We start from the raw sequence: 19,285 nt of genomic DNA, 5'->3' as shown, positions 1-19,285 counted from the left end.
AGGTAAATCCTTTGTCCCAGTTTCTCAGAAGTCCCTGTTTAATTCAAATGCCATCCAGATATGTGTAATGTGGCAAACAGAAGCTCCATTTTGTTGGTTCTTTTGCATTTTGAGGCTTGTTAGAGGCTTTCCATTACAGTGACCTTCCCATTTTTCTTTTGTAAGTAGCCTGTTAAGCTATTGTAATACATTTTTAAAAATCTAAATCAAGCCTGAGTTGAGTGTAAAGTGTGTTGTATTCTGTCTGGGGAGATTTATTTTAATGATTTTCTTTAATTATCAGTTTCCCAGAATACTTAGCTATGTTGACATGAGATAATTTCTTCCAGATGATTCTGTTTTCTTAACTATTATGTAAACTGCGAAACACAAACAAAACATAATCAGTCTATTCTGAATTATTGTTACCTTCACCTCTTCTCTAAGTAATAAGCATGGTGTCAGCTTTGTATATTGCAAATAAAGCGAATTAAATATGAACATTTGACTCTTGATGTTCTTTGATGAAAACTTGTCTAAAGTCTGTCTCACTATAATTGAAGAGTCCCCCATGAGCCATGGGGGCTCCTGTTATAACAAAACACTGACGCAAGAAAAAAATACTATTAAAGTCAAAGGACAAAGGACTTTCAGATAAATCAACAGTAGAGAAATGTTAAAGTCATTAAAATCAAGTCTAAGATATATATATATATATATATGCATATATTTGTACAATATATGTATAAAATATATCCACTGGGAAGATAAAAATTAATAACATAATACATCAGGGAATGAAACTGACATGGGAGGAAGAGACATTTCACTGAATAACATTTTGAATCTTTTGAATTTTGAACCGCTGGAATATATTACCTACAGGGGAAAAAAGGAAAAATTGGAATCTAAGGAAACAAGTGCTATAATATTCCTACATATACAAAAAACCCACAAATAACCTTTATTTGGTGCTAGCTTTCAAATTGTAGGCCTTCCTCAGAACTTTGTTGAGGATGGAGGTGACGTATACACATTAAGAGGGTAAGAAAAAACTTGGAAGACACCACTGTGACTTGAGCTGTATCCACACAGGTGAGTGGGTGGCAAGGACACTGTGATGAATATGTGCTTTAAAATTTAATGTGTTGCTAATCCTTAAATGGTTTGGAATTGTATTTGATATGTAGAATAAATGTCACCGCATGAATAATTCTTTCTAATATGTCTGTCAACCAAAATAGAGTCTAATTCAATTATGATTTTTAATTTCTCAGACAAATATCAATATCTTAAGTCAGTGATTGGCAAACTACAGCCTGTGGGCTAAATCCACCATCCACCTGTTTTTGTAAACACTGTTTTATTGGCTTACAACCAGGCTCAGATTGTCTATGGCTGCTTTTGTACTTCCAACAACAGAGTTAAATAGCTATGACAGAGGCGGCATAGCCTACAAAGCCTGAAACATTTACTATCTGGTCCTTTACAGAAAAAGTTTGCTGACCCCTGATCTAGGCAATTGTCATTTTATTTAAGGACAGGGTGATGTCTGACAAAAGTGTCAGTAAAGAAGTGGGTGACCCATTAACTAGTAAGTTTCCCCCAAAGAGTCAGGAGATCAATAAATCCACATTTGATGTAATTTCCTTGACACACTTTCTGATATAAATTATAATGAAATATAATCAATCAAAATACATATTCAAATAACTTAACAAGAACTTTTTCTCCCTGATGTAATCACTTTATTATTAGAACAAAGGAATAGACTGCTTCTTAGTATTTAGCCCAAAAGAAGTCACACCTGAAAGGGTGAGGAAGCACAGTTAACCATATCTTATCTGCTGATGGTTGAAGCAAGATGGGAAATTCTGTCTATGTTCCAGACGTCTACCTCCTCATTTCAGTAGTGGCAGACTCCCTGTGCCTATGTAATAACACAAGCTGGGAAGCAAGGGATGACTCCTAATTTCTTTGCTCCTATATTTTACAATTTTTCTAGATCTTTCTGGGGAAAGGTTGTTAATTGTTTTTTTTCTGAGAAACAGTGATTGGCTCAGTCAGGATTGATTGCTATCACATTTGTATGCTGTTGGCATAACAGGCACTTGCTGACTAGAAAAGTTTTATGTACTGAATTCATGTTCTTCTAGTACCAGATCAAAGACACACCTCAGGTTGAGTTCCTACTATTCTTCTATACACTCAGAATCTCAAAATCTTCCTCCAGGTCAAACTCTTCTAGTTGTTCAGTAGAGTCAATGAATTCTGTCAGAATACAGAAATGAGAAAGAGTTGAAAAGCTTGATGCTTAGCATGACGTGGTCAATATATCACTGAGTAGGAAAGACTATGCACTTTTAATTTGTTTGCTAAAGTAAAGCTGTTGTGAAGGAAGCTTACAGATAGGACCACTGTCAAGTATTAGAAATTCTCTACAAAGAATCAAATTAATCAGACTTTTTACATATTCTTAACCACAGTGATGAGGATGAGGCTCTGTAACAACTTGGAGGCACCTTTTGACTCATTCATAGCTTTTGATTTGTTATTCCGAACCAGACCATGGAAAAAAATGTCTAGTCATTATGATTTTACATGAAAGTTTTACATTGAACTCATTTTCTGCTATTATCATTCTTTGAAATTGGTATCAGTTCATCAGAGGATTTGAATAATCACAAGCACCATTTCTTGATTAGTCTAGACAATTGCTTCTGTCTCATAAACCAATTGCTACATGTGGGTCTGCTAGTCGTAGAGCACCTGAATAACCACTTACCTGCCCCAGTGGTTGTTACTTCTGGTTTGGCTGGAGGTACAAAGGGAGGCCAATGTGATGGATGTTTCTGAACTAATTCAAACATCCTTAAGTTTTCTTTTAGAATTTCCTGAAGAGATACAGAAACAGCTATAAACACTGCAGAGTCATTATATTTCTGCCCAATTGGCAATCTACAACCCCAAGCCCTATGTGTTCTGGTTGTAGAAAGATGAAAGCAAAGGCCAAGCAAACACACCCATCCTCTACTTGACCCATCTAAAGGCCCAGCCCTTTCAATTCTAGAATTTCTCAGGAGGGAAGGCCACTGAAGGGAGTATCCAATTGAAGGCCAGTACTCACTGCCCAAACTCTATCATAAGGTTTGGGTCATATGCCAGTTGCATGGGCTCAATTCAATTTAGGGGAGAGGTGTTCCTGAAGTGTTGGCTCCAAAGAAATGTTGGTTAATCAAATAAAATATGCCCCAAGAGAAATACTGGTACATATTGGCATGGTTTCCATTTAGTCCAATACTTACAGTATATGTCCCAATTTACATGGCATAGTCCTATTGGAAATTTTTTCTTTTAACCTTAAATGTGATATAAATAATTTTGTTGCATTCTCAAATGGAAGTATTGCTTTTAGAAAAGTATTCTTCTTTATGTCTCAGCTAATTATTAACTGGGGTTTCATACTCAGCTAGGGACATTTGTGTTACTTGTTCATTTGTGAACAAAAATCTCCCCTCCTTAAACCTGCAAGAGGCTCTGGGCTCCCATCTCTCCAATCTCTTTGTTTTGAAGATAGAAGAACATTGTGTCACCTGCCACCCCATCCAGGGCTCTGTAAACTACTCCCTATGATCTCCCTTCATTTTTTTAATAAGCATTTATCAGTCTTCCACATATTTGGCATGTGTTAGAACAGGGGTGTCAAACTCATTTTCACCCGGGGCCACATCAGCCTCACAGTTGCCTTCAAAGGGCCAAATGTAATTTTAGGACTGTATAAATGTAACTGCTCCTTAACAGTTAAGCAAGAGCTCAGTGCTGCCAACAGGTAGAGACAAGGTGCCAAGTCGGATAATACGAGGTGGAGGGACAGATTCGGCCCACAGGCCTTGGTTTGCCAAGTGTGTGTTAGAAGCTGAGGATGACAGAGGCAGAAATAAAGATTGGTGATCCAGCAACACAATAAATGCTCTTTTACACAAAATGCAAAAAAAAAAAAAAAGGGAACAACTCACTTTAGGATTTACACAGATTTATGAAAACTGTATTCTCCTTTAACTAGCAACATGACTATATTTTATATAAATCAGACAGTTAATAGAAAGGTAAGTCCCCTAAACCATGAGGGTCCAATCTGTGGCCCATGGGGCCACAGGTGGCCCAGGATGGCTATGAATATGGCCCAACACAAAATCGTAAATTTACTTAAAACATTATGAGATTTGTTTGTGATTATTTGTTGTAATGTATTTAATGCATGGCCTAAGACGACTCTTCTTCCAGTGTGGCCCAGAGATGCCAAAAGGTTGGATACCCATGCTGGGCCTATACCATAATTGAATACATTAAAATATAAATGGACCACTGTATACATAGCAAAGTAGTTTAGTTTTTCAACCATCTTTGTCATGAACAGACTAAGGAAAAATTTAGGCGGAGCTATATGAAACTGTCATTTTAGGTTAAAATGGTAGAATATTAGTTTAATATTTCATGACTTAATGTAGCTAAAAATATTACTCACTTGACTTACTAAGCATATTTCTAACAAAAGATTTCCATTATTTCCCACAAAGTTATGCACAGTTCCCCACATCTTAGTTTCCTTTTCTTGCAGTGAGGTCATATCAGGCTAGGTTTATGTTACTATGAAAAACAATCTCAAAAAGGAATCACAATGGATAATGTTTGTTTTTCAACAAAAGCTATATATCCTTACCTTCTGAACAAGGCTACACCAGCTATCAAAATCTTTTTCTTCTTTGCAGAAAAATCCCTTGGGGAGAAGCAAAAGAACACAATTTAGGACTGGTCAGGGGTAGCCCTGGCCAGGTAGTTCAGTTGGTGAGAGTGTCATCCTGATATGTCAAGGTTGTCGGTTTGATCCCCAGTCAGGGCACATACAAGACTCAACCAATAAATACATAAATAAGCCATGGCTGGTATGGCTCAGTGGATTGAGTGCTGGCCTGCTATCCAAAGGGGCACAGGTCTGATTCCCAGTCAGCACATGCCTGGGTTGTGGGCCAGGTCCCCAGTGTGGGGTGCTCTAGAGCCAACCACACATTGATGTTTCTCTCTCTTTCTCCCTCCCTTCCCCTCTCTAAAAATAAATAAATTTTAAAAATCTTTAAAAAATAAGTAGAAAAACAAATTGACATTTCTCTCCCAAAAATCAACAAATAAAAAAAATTAAAGAACAGTTAAGGGACACCAATGAAGGCCCCCCTGTACTGTAAGATAGAGTCACTGGTCCAGAGTCACATGCAGGATGTGGGCCACTCTCCTTGGATGTGATTTCTTAACAATTAGGAAGAAGAATGGCTGGGCTTATCTCTCTCCTAGATCATTGACATAGTTGGACACAAGCATTTGCTCCCCCACCCATTCTTCCTCTCCCATCTCTTTTTCTCTGTCCCTCTCTCTCTAAGTCTGTATCTCCCTCTCCCTCTGTTTCTCCTGTGCCTCTGCTTCTCTCTCTTATTCTTCCCCTTTCCCTCCCTATCCCTCTCCCCTCATATTGTAAGATATAGTAACTTAAAGCCCAATCTTCAAAGTGTGGGATTAATTCCATTACATTCAGTTTACAAATATACACATCTATAAAAAAGAGTAAACCAGTAAACAAAAGCCAAATAGTACTTTCGGGTAGAGGCAACACTTAATAAGTTGGCTTTGACCTTAAGTAAATTATACCTATTATAATAAAGAGAATCATTGGCCCCCTTTGCCACCCTCAGAGCTATTGTAAAGTACTGAAAGAGTGGTCCAAAATATAAGAAAGACTCTTTGGACACTGGAGCTCCGAAAATTGGATTAAACTGGAAAAAGAGTATAGATAGACCTCAGAACCACTGGCTCCTTCACAGGCAGCTACCCCTTCAATGTATGTAAACAGCATTGATACTTCTGGGGAGGGGGAAACCCTGCAACTTTTTGGATTTGTGTGCCAGAGAAATGGGCATTATCTACCCAGGGGGCCATGCCCTCTTCTCCCTCCTTAGCTATGTCCCATATTATTCCCTTTGCCTGTGTGTAAATAATTAGAGAGTGAGAAGGAAAAGGGGGAAAGATGGTAAAATTAATAATAAATAACATTTATAGAATGTTTACAACCATATAATTTCACTTATATGTGAAATCTAATGAACAAAATGAACTAACAAGGAAAATAGAGACAGACTCATACACAGAGAGCTGGCTTATAGCTGCTGGGGGTTTAGGGGGCTGGGTGGGGTGTAGGGATTGAGCAAAAGAGAAAAAAGACTAAAGAACTCATAGATACAGGCAACATTATGGTGATTGCTGAGGGGAGGGGATGTGGGGAAAGGTAGAAGAGGTTATAGGTGGGATAAATGTTGATAGACAGAGACTTGACTTGGGATGGTGAACACACAGTACAGTGTACAGATGATGTGTTGTGGAACTGTGCACCTGAGACCTGTATAATTTTGTTAACCAGTGTCACCCCAAAAATTCCATTAAAAAGGGGGGAAAGAATATATACAACATTCTGGGCACTGTGCTAATTAAGTGTTTTATGCACAGCATTCTTCACACAACACTGCAAGAAAGAAATTTCCGTTTTATTCATTTTAGGGATGAGAAGACTGAGGCTCATAAAGGTAGGGGGACTCCCCCTAAGTCCATAGCTAGTAAGTGGCAGGGCCTGAATTCTAACCTGAGTAGTTCGGTTTCAGGGTTCATTAATTTTCCACTACTCTATGCTCTCCTGGGGATGGTAAGTGAATATATTCTGCCACCTTACCTAGCTACCTGGATAACCTGCAGGGAACCAATCTGTAATAGGGTGGCGGTGTATCTCTTGGCCTATCCAACCTTCAGATACCCACCAATGCCACGGAAGGATCCAAGTTCAGAATGCTCATTCGCTGTGGTGACTGCAGACAATGGAAAGTCTGGTCATCAACTGTTCCATTCTCTTCAGTGTCAACAAAGGTCTGGGTTGTGTGAGGATCCAAGAAAATGAGCTCATCACCTGTTGGAATAATACATGCTTAACCTTCAAAGAACCACTGGCCCTGGCCCCACTGTTGTCCTTGGGAGGAGGCACTCTGGTCTCCCTAACCCTTCCCTTGGTGACAATGAAAATGAGATGACAGAAAGCCCCAAGGAAGCCGCCTGTATCCACATCTATTCATTCAATGAGAACACTTGCCCTAGCATTCATATCTCCCCAAAGTCCAAGTCCACAAATGGAAAGCAATGGGTTTGGGAAGAGGTAGAAATGAAAGATCACAGATGACATGGCAGACTCTGTGAGCAGCAGCAAAGAGGTTGTAGGTAGAATCACCAGGCTGTGAGTTCAGGTGCCCTTAGGGGGCTTCCTGCCTCTTTCAACTTTGGAAAGCATCTTGTTCCAGACCATTGATTCTCAGACCCTATGGTCAGAGAGTACATCCGGTAAGGAGAAAGACCTTGGCCTCTAAAGGAAATGGGGCTGCTGACCTGCTGTGGATGAAATACCAGAGAGCTGACTTTGAGTACTGATTAGCTAGCAAGCTAGTCATTGTTATCCAGTTGGTAATCCCTGTTAGAAAACACTGCTTTGGTCACATTAATATCAGTACAGATATAGCTTGCTGGGGAAACTCACTTTGAGATGATCGATATTTATAAATAAGAGGAAAGTCATGCTTTATTAAATTGAAAAAGACTAGCCAAGTAATTACCTGGGAGGGCTTTAGGATAATAACATTTTGACTTTTATCTGATATTCAAAGGGCTGAGACTCCCTCTAGTGCTCACCAGCAGCATGCTGAGTAGGCAGAAAAACCTCATGGGGACACCCTAACCTCACTGTACAGGCCTGAGGATCATCTGGACTTCTGTGGTTTAGACTTAGTTAGGCAGAAAAACACAAAGAACTAAGCTTCTGTGGTTTAGACTGAGTTAGGCAGAAAGAAAGAAAACAACGTGTAGCACGAGGATGGGGTAGGAAGGGAGGCGCTAAAGACCTTCCCTGGAATGGCATCTAGGAGTGTGCTGGGCACATCCAAGTGCTTCCGTTGGAAAAGAATGTGTTTCTGATGCCTCATAAAAACTTGTCTATATATCACAGACCTAGAACAAGCCTCTTAAATCACTGTCTTAATTTTCCTGTTTTTAAACTGGGGTCATTAGGCCTATTCCAGTTACCTCACAGGGTATTATAAGAATGAGAAGAATTCACCTCTGTGGAATGCTAAAACACAATGCAAATACAAACAAGTCATAGAAGTATCTTGGTTAGACTCAAATGTATTTCCATACAAATAAATGTTGGAGAGTATATGGAAATTAATGCTGCCACATGACATGTTCCCCCAGACCATAGGTTGGTGAGATCAGTCAGAAACAACTAGGATGTTTACAGGGAAGTCTACGTGAGACCATAGAAAGGTAAGAGGAGATAGAAGTTGTACACAAGAAAATACAAAACCGAAGCAGGGTTGTAACCAACCATTCTGCTAGTGTGTTTCAAGTTAAAGTGCTGGGAATAATAGCGGCATCCTCTCTGCCTCTGGCCCTTTCATGTGTGTATGTGTGTAGTGGAGCCGTGCGGGCTGCCTTGTTTCTGAGACTGCTTAAAAGAGTCCTAGTAGAAAATCTAAAAAGTTATAGAAATGATGTGGGAAGTAAACCAAGGTCTCTAATGAGGCCTGAAGAAGAGAGGCAGGCTGGTCAACCAAATGCAGGCACAGGCTTCACGCTACATACAGATCTGCAGATGGCAGGCCCTACTGCCCCACAGAAGGCAAACATTTCCTCTGTATGCAGGAAAAATCTGACAGTCAGAGTCTCACTTTAGACACTTTCACAGCAAAGCTTCTCCCAGCTACCCACCAGACAGCAGGGCACTAGGGAAGCAATGTGGCACACTAGGCAGGAGTGACCAAACTGGGGTGCAATACCGGCTTTGCTACTTTCTAGCTGGGTGATCTTAAGGAAACAACCACTCTAAATCTTTGTTTCAACAGGTATAAATGGAAATAACAATCTCTACCTCAAAGGGATGTTATGCTAACTATATGCATCTATCTATCTATATATATACATGTATATCTATACATCTATATGTAATTATCTATATCTGTACATCCATATCTAACTATACATCTATATCTATATATCTATATTTATATATTTGTATATAACTCTATATCTATATACAACTATATATCTATTTCTAGACATCTATATATAACAATCTATCATCTATCTAAAGAGAGACAGAGAATACTTTGCAGAATCCCTGACACAGGACAGCTATTAAGAAAATGGCAGTTGTCATCTGTTTCCTCCCTTCAGACATTCTACCAATATGGACGCCCAAACCTAATACACTAAGGGGGTGAGTCGGGGGAATCAAGGGGACTTTGGAGCCTCAAGTGAAGATTAAACAGAGGATTTTTAGATGGTAATAGGCACTATGTAAAACTCTGTCTCTGGAACTAAGAATTGCCCACACCTCTTTCATGAGTAGTCAGACTTTATGAAGTCACCCTAACCCAGTGGCCTCAGGAAACAGAAGAACTTCATGGACTTGGTGAATTCCGTCTGGGAGGCTAGGGATCCCAAGGAGTTACATACACTATTTACTGAGATCCCTCCCATATTATTTTCCAGTCTGTTTCAACTTTGTCCTCAAGCACAAATAATAAGGAATAGATTTTTTTGAAACATTTTTTTGACAGGAACCTAAAAGCTTAGAAACAGAGGACACTGAAATGTATATAACTATGCTTTTGTACTTCAAAACCTCCCAATCTTCTACCAAGTTGTAGTTCTTAGGCTTTGACCAATAGATGGGAGCACTACAGACTGCTGAGGCAACTGTGTAGAAATAGCAGCCTTAAAGAGAGGAAGAAAAACAAAAGGAAAAAGGTGTTGAGGTCAGGCACAGTGGAGCCACTTTTTATTGAGTGTACACTCCATGCCTAGCTCTTTAATGAGTGCTCTCCTGAGTGACAACAGGGTGAGTGAGATGTTAGGCCTATTTTCCATAAGAAAAACCTAAGACTGAGAGTTGATACTCTTCCGATGGTCACAGTGCTAGCAAGTGGGAGGCCGGCATATGAGGCCAGGTATGTCTGTTTTCACTTTATCTCAACTCCCTGCATCTCCAAGGAGGCGATGGTGGAGGGTGACCGAGCCCACCTCACCCTGTCCTCTGCACATCCCTCATATCATTCCCCCAAACTGCTCTGGCTCTCCCTTGCCATTCTAAGGCTGTGCCTTGCAATCTTCTTCGAGGTCCACTCCACTCCTGCAAAAGGTGTCCTGTACCAAATTTCCCTAGCTGCTTCACTCCCTTCCTGGGGTTCTTCAGCACTAACCTGGTGTCTATGCCCTTGCTATTCAAAGTGTGATGTGTATACCAGCAGCGACAGCACTACCTAGTTAAAAAATGCACAATCTGAGGGCCTACCCCAGACCTACTGAACCTGCATCTTAAAAGGCTCTCAAGGTGATTCTTGTGCATAAAGTTTGAGAAGCACTGGACTAGCTCACCTTGTGTGTAAAGGGCTTTAAGTATCTCTGGTCACAGCTAGTAAATAAGGTGGTTGGTTTTCCAGAGGTGTCAGCCTAGGCAGTGAATGCCAGGCTGCTTGTTAGGAGGTTAGAGTTTTCAAGGCTCAGCCTCCACTATCAGGAAAGGCATAACTGTCTTTGCCTCCTCTTATTCTCAACCAGTCATGGTTCTGAACAATGAGCCAGCAGGCCCAGCTACGTGGACCTGGGAAACCAGAAGACAGCCCCTAGCCTAACTGCTAGAACCCTAGTAAGGCAGAGGTCAACAAGGCCAGGAGAGTGACACCCTGTCACCCTGGGCCTCTCAGGAAGGAGGAAGGTATGCTGAAGCAATGCTGTGAATGAGGGGCATTCCCATGGGAAAGCAGTGTGGAACCGTCTTATGAAGAGGCAAGAAATGGAGTCATTCACGGGGGATCTGCTCTACATCAGGCATACCACAGTGTTACTCTCCACAGATCAGTCCAGAGACAAAAGAAGATGACCAGAGATCATAGCATCTCCAGGCTGGACAAGGGCCCCCTAACTGGAATTGCCAGGTCTCCCATGCAAAACCTTCTGCCCTCCCTCCCCTAGCCCACATTGACTTACTTGTGATTCCTCTTTTCTTACCTAAGAATCCTATGAAATAATAGGCGTTATTTGGTTTTCCTCCTAATGCCCCTAAAGACTGTGGCATCTTAAAACACTCCTAGAGGGAAAGACAATGCAAGATTCTCAATTCACTTGTGGACTGCTGCTCACGGATCTCTGTGCTCGCATGGCGATGTGATGGGCAGGCAACAACGGGCTTGGAAAATGGAGTGACTTACTTTGAATGCATCAACATAGACAGGGTTGATTTGGTTTATGCCCAGGCGGAGGGGCACAATGAGCAGCAGGGGTTTCCAGGCTGGGCAGCAGGCAGAGGTGGCCGTATTGTGGTTTGGAGCATTCAGAGGGTCATGAAGGCTCTCACTGGGCATGTCAGCACTCAAGGGAAGGACACAACACATTTTTTCTAGAAACAGAAGACAAGAGAGCTGAGTAAATTAGGGGTATCCAGCCCTGGCAAATATGCCAAGGGCAAAACTAAGGGACACCTCATATGACACCCGCTGCCTGGAAGACCTTCTACTCCCCCAGTAGGAATCACCTCATCCCACCTCCCACAGGAAGCCCAAACCACTCTTCCAGCCTTTACTTCTTTTCCTTCTTGCAATTTCCTTTACCTCCTGTCAAATATTATGGGCTCTTTGAAAGAATCTCATTTCTCAACTAGAATGCAATGGCCTTTGGGACATGCACTGCATCTTTTGGTCTCTCTAACCCCATAGTGGGGAACATAAGGCTGAGCTAGGAGCAGCTTCCACAGAAGACTTGTTGGTGTTATAATTGATTATCCACACTTTGGGTGTCCTGCAGGGAAAAGGTCTGGTACTGCACTAAGGAGCAGCAAAGATCCTCTAATTGTTTTCTCCCTTTCAGAAAGTTGAAGGAGGAAAAGGGGTGCAGGGGATGATTATTAACCAGAGTCCTGTGCTCCCATAAGCTCTGTTCCCCTGGTGGAGCAGGCCAGAGAGTCAGGGTGCATGTGCATGTGTGCATGTGTGTGGTGTGTGTGTGTGTCTGTCTCTGTTTATCTATCTATCATCTACCTCTCATCCCCAATTTCAGAACAGTGAGGAAGGACCTCATCACCCTCCACCCAGAAAGTTAAACAGACTGGGGACTCACTGATATCTTCAATGACCACTGTGTTATCCATTGAAACATAAACAGCCAAGGAATTCCATTCATCAAATAAAGCAAGTTTTCTGTAAAGCAACACAATGAAGTCACAATTAGGGAAGTTGGGAATACCAGCAGGAAGCAACATAATCCATGCCCAGTGTTCCTGATGTCACTGGATACAGAGCCTTAGAAAAGTGGAGGTTCAGGTTATCTCCAGATCCTTTGAGCAAGCACTGGAACATTTTGTGTTCAGGGACCTTGAGAATACCACAAAGTAACAGTGTCTGAACCTTGAAAAGGAGACCCTGCTCTACGAAATGAAAAAGTATATCTCACAAGATGAGGCTACTTTTCTTGGGTGAAACAGAAAAGTTACAAAGCGTCTTGTTTTCTTTCCTTAAATAAAAGGTATTCTGATTTATTGCTTTTTTTTTTCAATAAATGCAAACTCATTAAAATGTGTATTTGTTTGGGACCATAGATAATATATAGAATAAGCACCAGGACAAAAGAGAGAGAGGGAGAGGTGATCTTTTCCATCCCTCCCACATTCTATGAGAACACTGTTGGAGGGACACTGGGCTGCAGATGGCCTTGGGTGTGCAGGTAAAGAGACAGAACATGCTGAGTTGCATGACCTAAGAGATTAGAAAGAAAACACTTTTCAGAGCGTATCTGAGGTCTGAACAAAGTATCATGATTGTTTCTCCTTTATTTTCTTCTCTTTTTGCCAGTTTGAAAGAAAACACATTTAACCTGGCTACTCTGGGATTCCTGGGTAAGGTCCAGCCTCACTGGACAAAAGAAAAAAAAACATACTCTCCCAAACCGAAGTAGCTCCCAGAAGGAGGATCATTACCATTATACTTTTATGTTACTTGTTTCAATGTACTATCTTTCCCCCAAAGAATAATGATAGTATGTACTGCTGTTACTGATAACAACTGAATCAGAACTCACTTAAATTCTTTTTAAAATGTATGTTTCCATTTGACATTTTTGTTGGGAACCTCAAAATTGAGAAGAAAGAAGCAAATTCTGATGAATATTTAAACACCAACTATTTTAAATTGGGATTTGGGCTCGGCACAGCTATTCTAATCTACACTTTCTATCCTGAGTACCCACAGTGGTTCCCAAAATACTGCCAAATCCTCACTCAGCAGAATCAATGGTGTCCCAAAAGGCACTATAGACTAAGGTAAAAGTGGTTTCAGACAGACTACACTGTGAGCAAAGAGTGAAGCCAAGATACAGGTTTCACTTGGGTCCACAGGAAATCTGGCCTACTCCCCTCACAAGCACACTTACAAAGCATTCTAGTTCTTTGAAGACTAATAATTGAATCAGCACCCCATCTATAGTTTGCATGGAGCGGGTCCCACTGTTATGCTCCAGAGAACCCAGAATTGAAGCATGCGCCTCCATCAAAGGAGGTCCAATGATTTCAGTCTTCTGATGCCTAAATTCAGTCCCAGATTATGGCTGGCATTTTCATTTAATTCATTGAATATTTAGTAAACACTTATGTGTGCTGCGCAGTTTTACGTACTAGTGTTCCAGCAGTGAACAATACCAAATACAACTACAAATCTGCCCTCATGGAGTTTTCATTTGGTGATATGTTGTGAGGAACTAGAGTGACAATAGGTGAGGTGGCCTGCAGGTGCAGACCCTGATGCCTCTCACCCCATTCACTTACAAAACATCAGTCCTGGCCTCTCCACCTTGCCCCTTGGTGTGGGAGGTGAATTCTGGGATTTAACAGAACAAGTGCAGAAGTATTGGGTTGGTGAAAAAGTCTGTATGGTTTTCCCCCATAAAGTAAAAGACATTTTTCCTTTTCACCAATAACTTTATTGATTTGGATATTTTGAGTATGTCAGCTATCTCCCACATGGTATATTGTTGATTGTCCTCAACACATTAATTTCAATTAATGTCTTGATTTGACCACTATCGACTTCAACCGGTCCACCTGGCTGTGGAGCATCATCCAGCAAGAAATCTCCAGCATGAAACTTCGCAAACCACCTCTGACACATCCAATCAGTCACAGCACCTTCTCCATACACGGCACAAATTGTTTTGCATTTCAGTTGCATTTTTACCTTTCTTGAAATAATAAAGCATAACATGCTGGAAATGTTGCATATTTTCTTCCATCTTCAATATTAAAATGGCTACATAAAAATTCACCCATTTTGAAAACTCTTTTGATGCACACTGATATGACATCTGTCACAATACAATCTAACAAAATTGTTTTGAATGAAGCTAAAGATAGCTAAGTGCTACTACAGCCATCTTGTGGAAAAAAAACAAACTTTTTGGCCAACCCAATATAATGCTTGGGTGCCTAAAGTCTGCTAAGAGACCACAGACTCTCTCCAAGATTCATTTGGGGTTTCTCTCCTCCAACGAGTCATGAGTTCCTCGAGGCAAGGACTGTGCCTAGTTCATTTCTGTACACCAAGCACTTAGTACAGTAAAGGCACCCAGTAAATGTTGAGTGAATAAATAGATGAATGAGGGGGTTTTAAATACTCTACAGGGTGGGATTCCATGTCTTGCCTAAGCTGGCTCAGCCTCCACCACTTAGTATGAATAATTTGGCTTCAAAGCGACCCTCATGCTAGTGGTCCCCCAGCACCCATGTGCAGGCTGTGTAGGAAATACTGAATGAGTCCTAATGTGCCTCCACATATACTTGTAGTAATGACTACAACTCTGATGTACCAAGATAAATGTGCCCTGTTGCAGATTTCAAAGAACTGTCCGAGCAACACGGTACAGAATTTTGGTGGCTTAGTGGGATGGCAAGAATAGTAAGACTGATGGAACATTCAGTTGGCAGAGGAGGGAGGCATAAGAGACAGTAAAATAAAGTGAATGCCAGACTCTTACTTACTTTAACACCTGTGCAACTGTATTTGGTCCAAACCATTCACCAATTGATTTCCCTTCTCCTACACCCATTTGTGCTGTTTTTAAGTGGGAAAAAAATAAACAAGTTAGCAAAAGGTCTTCCAGCATGCCACAAAATCCTAATTTTTGTCTAAGCAAGTAAACAGATGGACAGCTTAGTGGAGCCACATGCAAGGCAGGGAATTTGAGGAGCAGGTACAGTTATTGTCATGAAACCACTGATGTGACCTTACCCATTTGATGGATAGAATAGCAACAGTCTTTTCTATCTAAGAAGCACTGTAGGATTCGCTGGTATTCTTTGGGTTGTTCTTTTTGTTTCTCCCAGTTCCAGTCTTTTAGGGGAAAAAGATGAGTTAAGTCATTTTTATAATTGCTTATTACTTCTCTGAACTCTTGTTATAACTATGAGGTTAGAAGGACAACAAAAAGGGCTGTATCTGAAAGCCAGGAATGTCCAATTTAGAATGTTTCTAAATAACTTTAATTTTGATGACAAAGACATCTGGAAACTGATTACTTTCAAAGACTTGATGCGTGTAAAGTGAAAGCAAAACAAGAACTTGACCAAGAAATGGACTTAGCCCCAGGGCTTGAGCTGGATAAATATATGAAAACAGTCTCACAAAGGCCTTTCTGGTCAGCTACTCAGTGATCAGGCTGTCATACAAAACCAGGCAATATATCTGTATATCACCCAGACACCAGTGTCTCATCTTCACACAAACAGTAAGAGCTTTGTCCTTATATTCTGGCAGCACTGCCAGTAGAGTCTCGTGGGGGGCAAGTGCTATTCTGACACACAACAGTTCACAGGGGAATATACACAATTTCAAGTGAAGGAAGCTTTAAAGAATTGTCATGCTGCCATTTTTACACAACCTTTAAAAAGCCCACACTGAGCTTCTTTAAAGGAAAAACAAATCCCTTTGCTATCATCATTCAAGGTTTTCTTATGACCAAAACCCAAATAATCAAATCAAGAGGAATCCCACCCATGCCTTAGACACCATCCCCCAAGTCCTACAAAGGCTACTTATTGCTACTGAGGACAACTGCAAAAACGCAGTTGCCATAATCACTGCTGTGGATGGGATGCACTGCTCCCATTCCCTCAGCTCTAAGGACTCTGTCTACTGGGACAGAATTCTGAGTCTTTTTTTTTTTTAAAGATTTTATTTATTTATCTTTAGAGGGGAAGGGAAGGAGAGAGGGAGAGAAACATCAATGTATGGTTGCCTTTCATGCATCCCCTGCTGGGAGTTGGCCTGCAGGGAACTGGCCTGCAACCCAGGCATGTGCCCTGACTGAGAATCGAACCGCGATCGTCTGAGTCTCAGGCCCGCGCTCAATCCACTGAGCTACACCAGCCAGGGCAGAATTCTGAGTCTTAATTTGCTCACAAGACTGACTCTCCTGAGGTGTTAGAGAGACTTTGAATTCACAATTGAAATATTTTCGAAGCCAAAGGCCATTGTCTCAAGAGTCTTCCATTCTCTAGCCAGCCTACGGATACCCATGGGGAAACACACAATGTTCAATTTCTGAAACCAAAGTTTTGAACTTCATATTCAGCACCAACTTCAGAGGGCAAACTATACCTAGCTGTTTTTCATCGGCTACCAAATTGTCTAAGTCTGGAGAAATATTGATTAGCTGGTTGCCAAGTACCACTAAAAGGTTTCTGATGATGGTGATAAGTGAACACCTCACCTCCATAACCAAATAGAAGACACTCCAAAATACTTCTTTACAAAATTACATCTTCTAATTTATCTTTGCTACAAGACCTATTCCCCAATTCTTCCTGCTACTTGCTTTTACATTAAAACAATCGAAACAGCAGAATGGGGTTCTTTTTTCCATTTTGCTTTTCACAGAATTCACTTACAGAAGGGTCATCTCAAAGTGTTTTAAAAATGAGAAAAAGTTAAATAGTAAGAACAAATCTGCTCTAAGAAATATGTGTGCCACAGAGAAATCTCTGGTCAAGGAGACAGAAGATCTGCATTGTATTTCCAAATCTATGCTTTCTTGCTGTTGGACAGCAAGTCTCAGTTTCTTTATCTGTTAAACAGAAAGCAGGCACAGGATATCTTAAACCCTTAAAAACAGGTATTAGACCCTCAAACCACCCCAGACCCTCCCCCAATTGTCTGTGATAATAGCAGCAGAGTGTGTGAGGCTGTGCAGTGGGAAAAAGGAATGTTTCCATGCCTCTGAATCTCAATGAGTTCAGGAACCCAATCTCATTCAAGGTGTCCTTTCACTCCCTTCTCAAGTTCAACCAGACTTTCACCCAATTGCCTAAATTGGCATCTAGTCAGAGTCAGCCTACAGATACCCATAGGGAAACACACAGGTCTTAAGAAAGCAAGATTTAAGAGTTCCAAAAATGATGAGTGAAACACTCTTAAATATATATATACATGTATATGTATATATATGTATACGTATATATATACATGTATGTATGTATACATATATGCACACACACATGTATATATATGTATATTTAGAGAGAGGGGAAGGCAGGGAGAAAGAGAGGGACATAAACATTAATATATGGGCCCCCGACCAGGGACCTGGCCCTCAACCCAGGCATGTGCTCTAACTGGGAATTGAACCAGCAACCCTTTGGTTTAGAGGCCAGCACTCAATCCATTGAGCCACACCAACCAGGGCTAGTGAGACATTCTTAAAGAAGTGCCCTTTTGAGGAAGCTAATTTAAGGACCCCTAATCATCATCAAATGAACATCTCCAGTGAACCAAGAGCAAAATAGCACTAGCTCCCTCATTAGACACGTCCTTTATGTAAGTCGAACAGTAGCAAAGATGGAAACTAAATGATATACCTGCCTCAATGTTCAATTGTGTCCCAGGAAAAGAACTCTCTGGCTTGGTAAATTACAAGGAAATGTCACCTGTTTCCTTCTCATGGGAGACTTTGTCAACTTGTCAACCATACCACTTGAGCTTACAGGGAGCACTTTAGGAACTGCAGCTCTGTTAGTGAGTGTTTCTCAAGTTCACTACCAATGCGAAACCACTAGCAGTAAGCGCTACTGAAGAGGTCTCTGAGGCAGTATAGAGAGCAAACTTAACTCACCCCTTCCCAAGTGTCTGCAGATAAGAGCTTGAGCCAGCATCATCTGTCCACAGCGCAGCATACACCCCCAGCCAGCATCTGACGAAGGGCCTGTTCCCCCTGTTGGCAAAATGGAGGGCAATGAATATGAGCTCTTGAAATTGCCCTTCCACAAAACAATCAGCATACCTGGGGATCATACAAGACAGACAGACACACATATCCTAAAAACAGAGGCAAGAGATAGAGCCAGATATCAAACAGGGTGTGCTATAGGGTGGAACTTGCAAAGTTAATGCTGAGTTAACCAAAACAGATTTTATGGCCCAAAACAAAACAAACAAATGAACAAAATCTTCCCCTTATGTTTTCTACTAGGAGACTTCTAGGTATACATGCAATTTTGGTAGATGACTGCCATGTATGACTACCGACACTTAGTCCTTCCCATATGACCATCTGGCTGACAAAAACCTGGCTTGGTACAGCTCACCTCTGAGAGAAACTAGTCTTTTTTTTTAAAACTGAATTTATTGGGGTGACATTGGTTTACAAAAGTGTACAAGTTTCAAGTGTACAAATCAACAAAACATCATCTGCCCACTGTATCATGTGCTCATTGCCTCAAGCAAAGTTGCTTCTGTGCCCACTTTCTCTTCTACCCACCTGTACCTACCCCTACTCCCCCTTCCTTACGAGCATCAACACACTGGTGTCTTTGTGTCCATGTTACATGTGTGTCTATGTGTGTGTGTATTTTTTGCTTAATTCTTTCACCTTCTTTCATCAAGCCCTCAATCCTCATCCCCACTGACAGTTGTCAGTCTATTCCATGTAGCCATGTTTCTATTCTGTTTGTCAGTTTATTTTGTTCATTAGATTCAGAGAAACCAGTCTTACCTTAATTAACAAATAAATGCTACCGAAGGCAATCATCAAAATGGTCAAAGCGATCTGGAAGGCTCTTGACTGTTCTAAATGTACATTATAAAGATATGAACAGCAAGAAGGACGATGCAAAACAGGAGGGAGTCTTAAA

The 19,285-nt window shown here is 41.0% G+C and overlaps 1 protein-coding gene across 1 annotated transcript in view; it reads right to left on the bottom strand.

Annotated features, from left to right (window-relative positions):
* Positions 1-1,704: 1,704 nt before the first annotated feature.
* ATG4A (autophagy related 4A cysteine peptidase) overlaps positions 1,705-19,285 on the bottom strand; it is a 30,257-nt gene continuing 12,676 nt past the window's right edge. The window contains exons 4-13 of the mRNA XM_037060852.1: positions 18,268-18,366; positions 15,390-15,491; positions 15,140-15,212; positions 12,232-12,311; positions 11,328-11,515; positions 11,128-11,206; positions 6,834-6,979; positions 4,700-4,756; positions 2,765-2,873; positions 1,705-2,250 (exon numbers count right to left, since the gene is read on the bottom strand). Coding sequence (XP_036916747.1) covers positions 2,180-2,250; positions 2,765-2,873; positions 4,700-4,756; positions 6,834-6,979; positions 11,128-11,206; positions 11,328-11,515; positions 12,232-12,311; positions 15,140-15,212; positions 15,390-15,491; positions 18,268-18,328 — 966 coding nt within the window. The 5' untranslated portion in view covers positions 18,329-18,366 and the 3' untranslated portion in view covers positions 1,705-2,179. The remainder of the gene's footprint in view (positions 2,251-2,764; positions 2,874-4,699; positions 4,757-6,833; positions 6,980-11,127; positions 11,207-11,327; positions 11,516-12,231; positions 12,312-15,139; positions 15,213-15,389; positions 15,492-18,267; positions 18,367-19,285) is intronic.

The sequence above is a fragment of the Sturnira hondurensis genome, unplaced genomic scaffold, assembly GCF_014824575.4.
Source record: "Sturnira hondurensis isolate 20B ecotype Veracruz unplaced genomic scaffold, ASM1482457v3 Scaffold0012927, whole genome shotgun sequence".
NCBI lineage: Eukaryota > Metazoa > Chordata > Mammalia > Chiroptera > Phyllostomidae > Sturnira > Sturnira hondurensis.
This window is presented reverse-complemented; position numbering and strand designations above follow the sequence as displayed.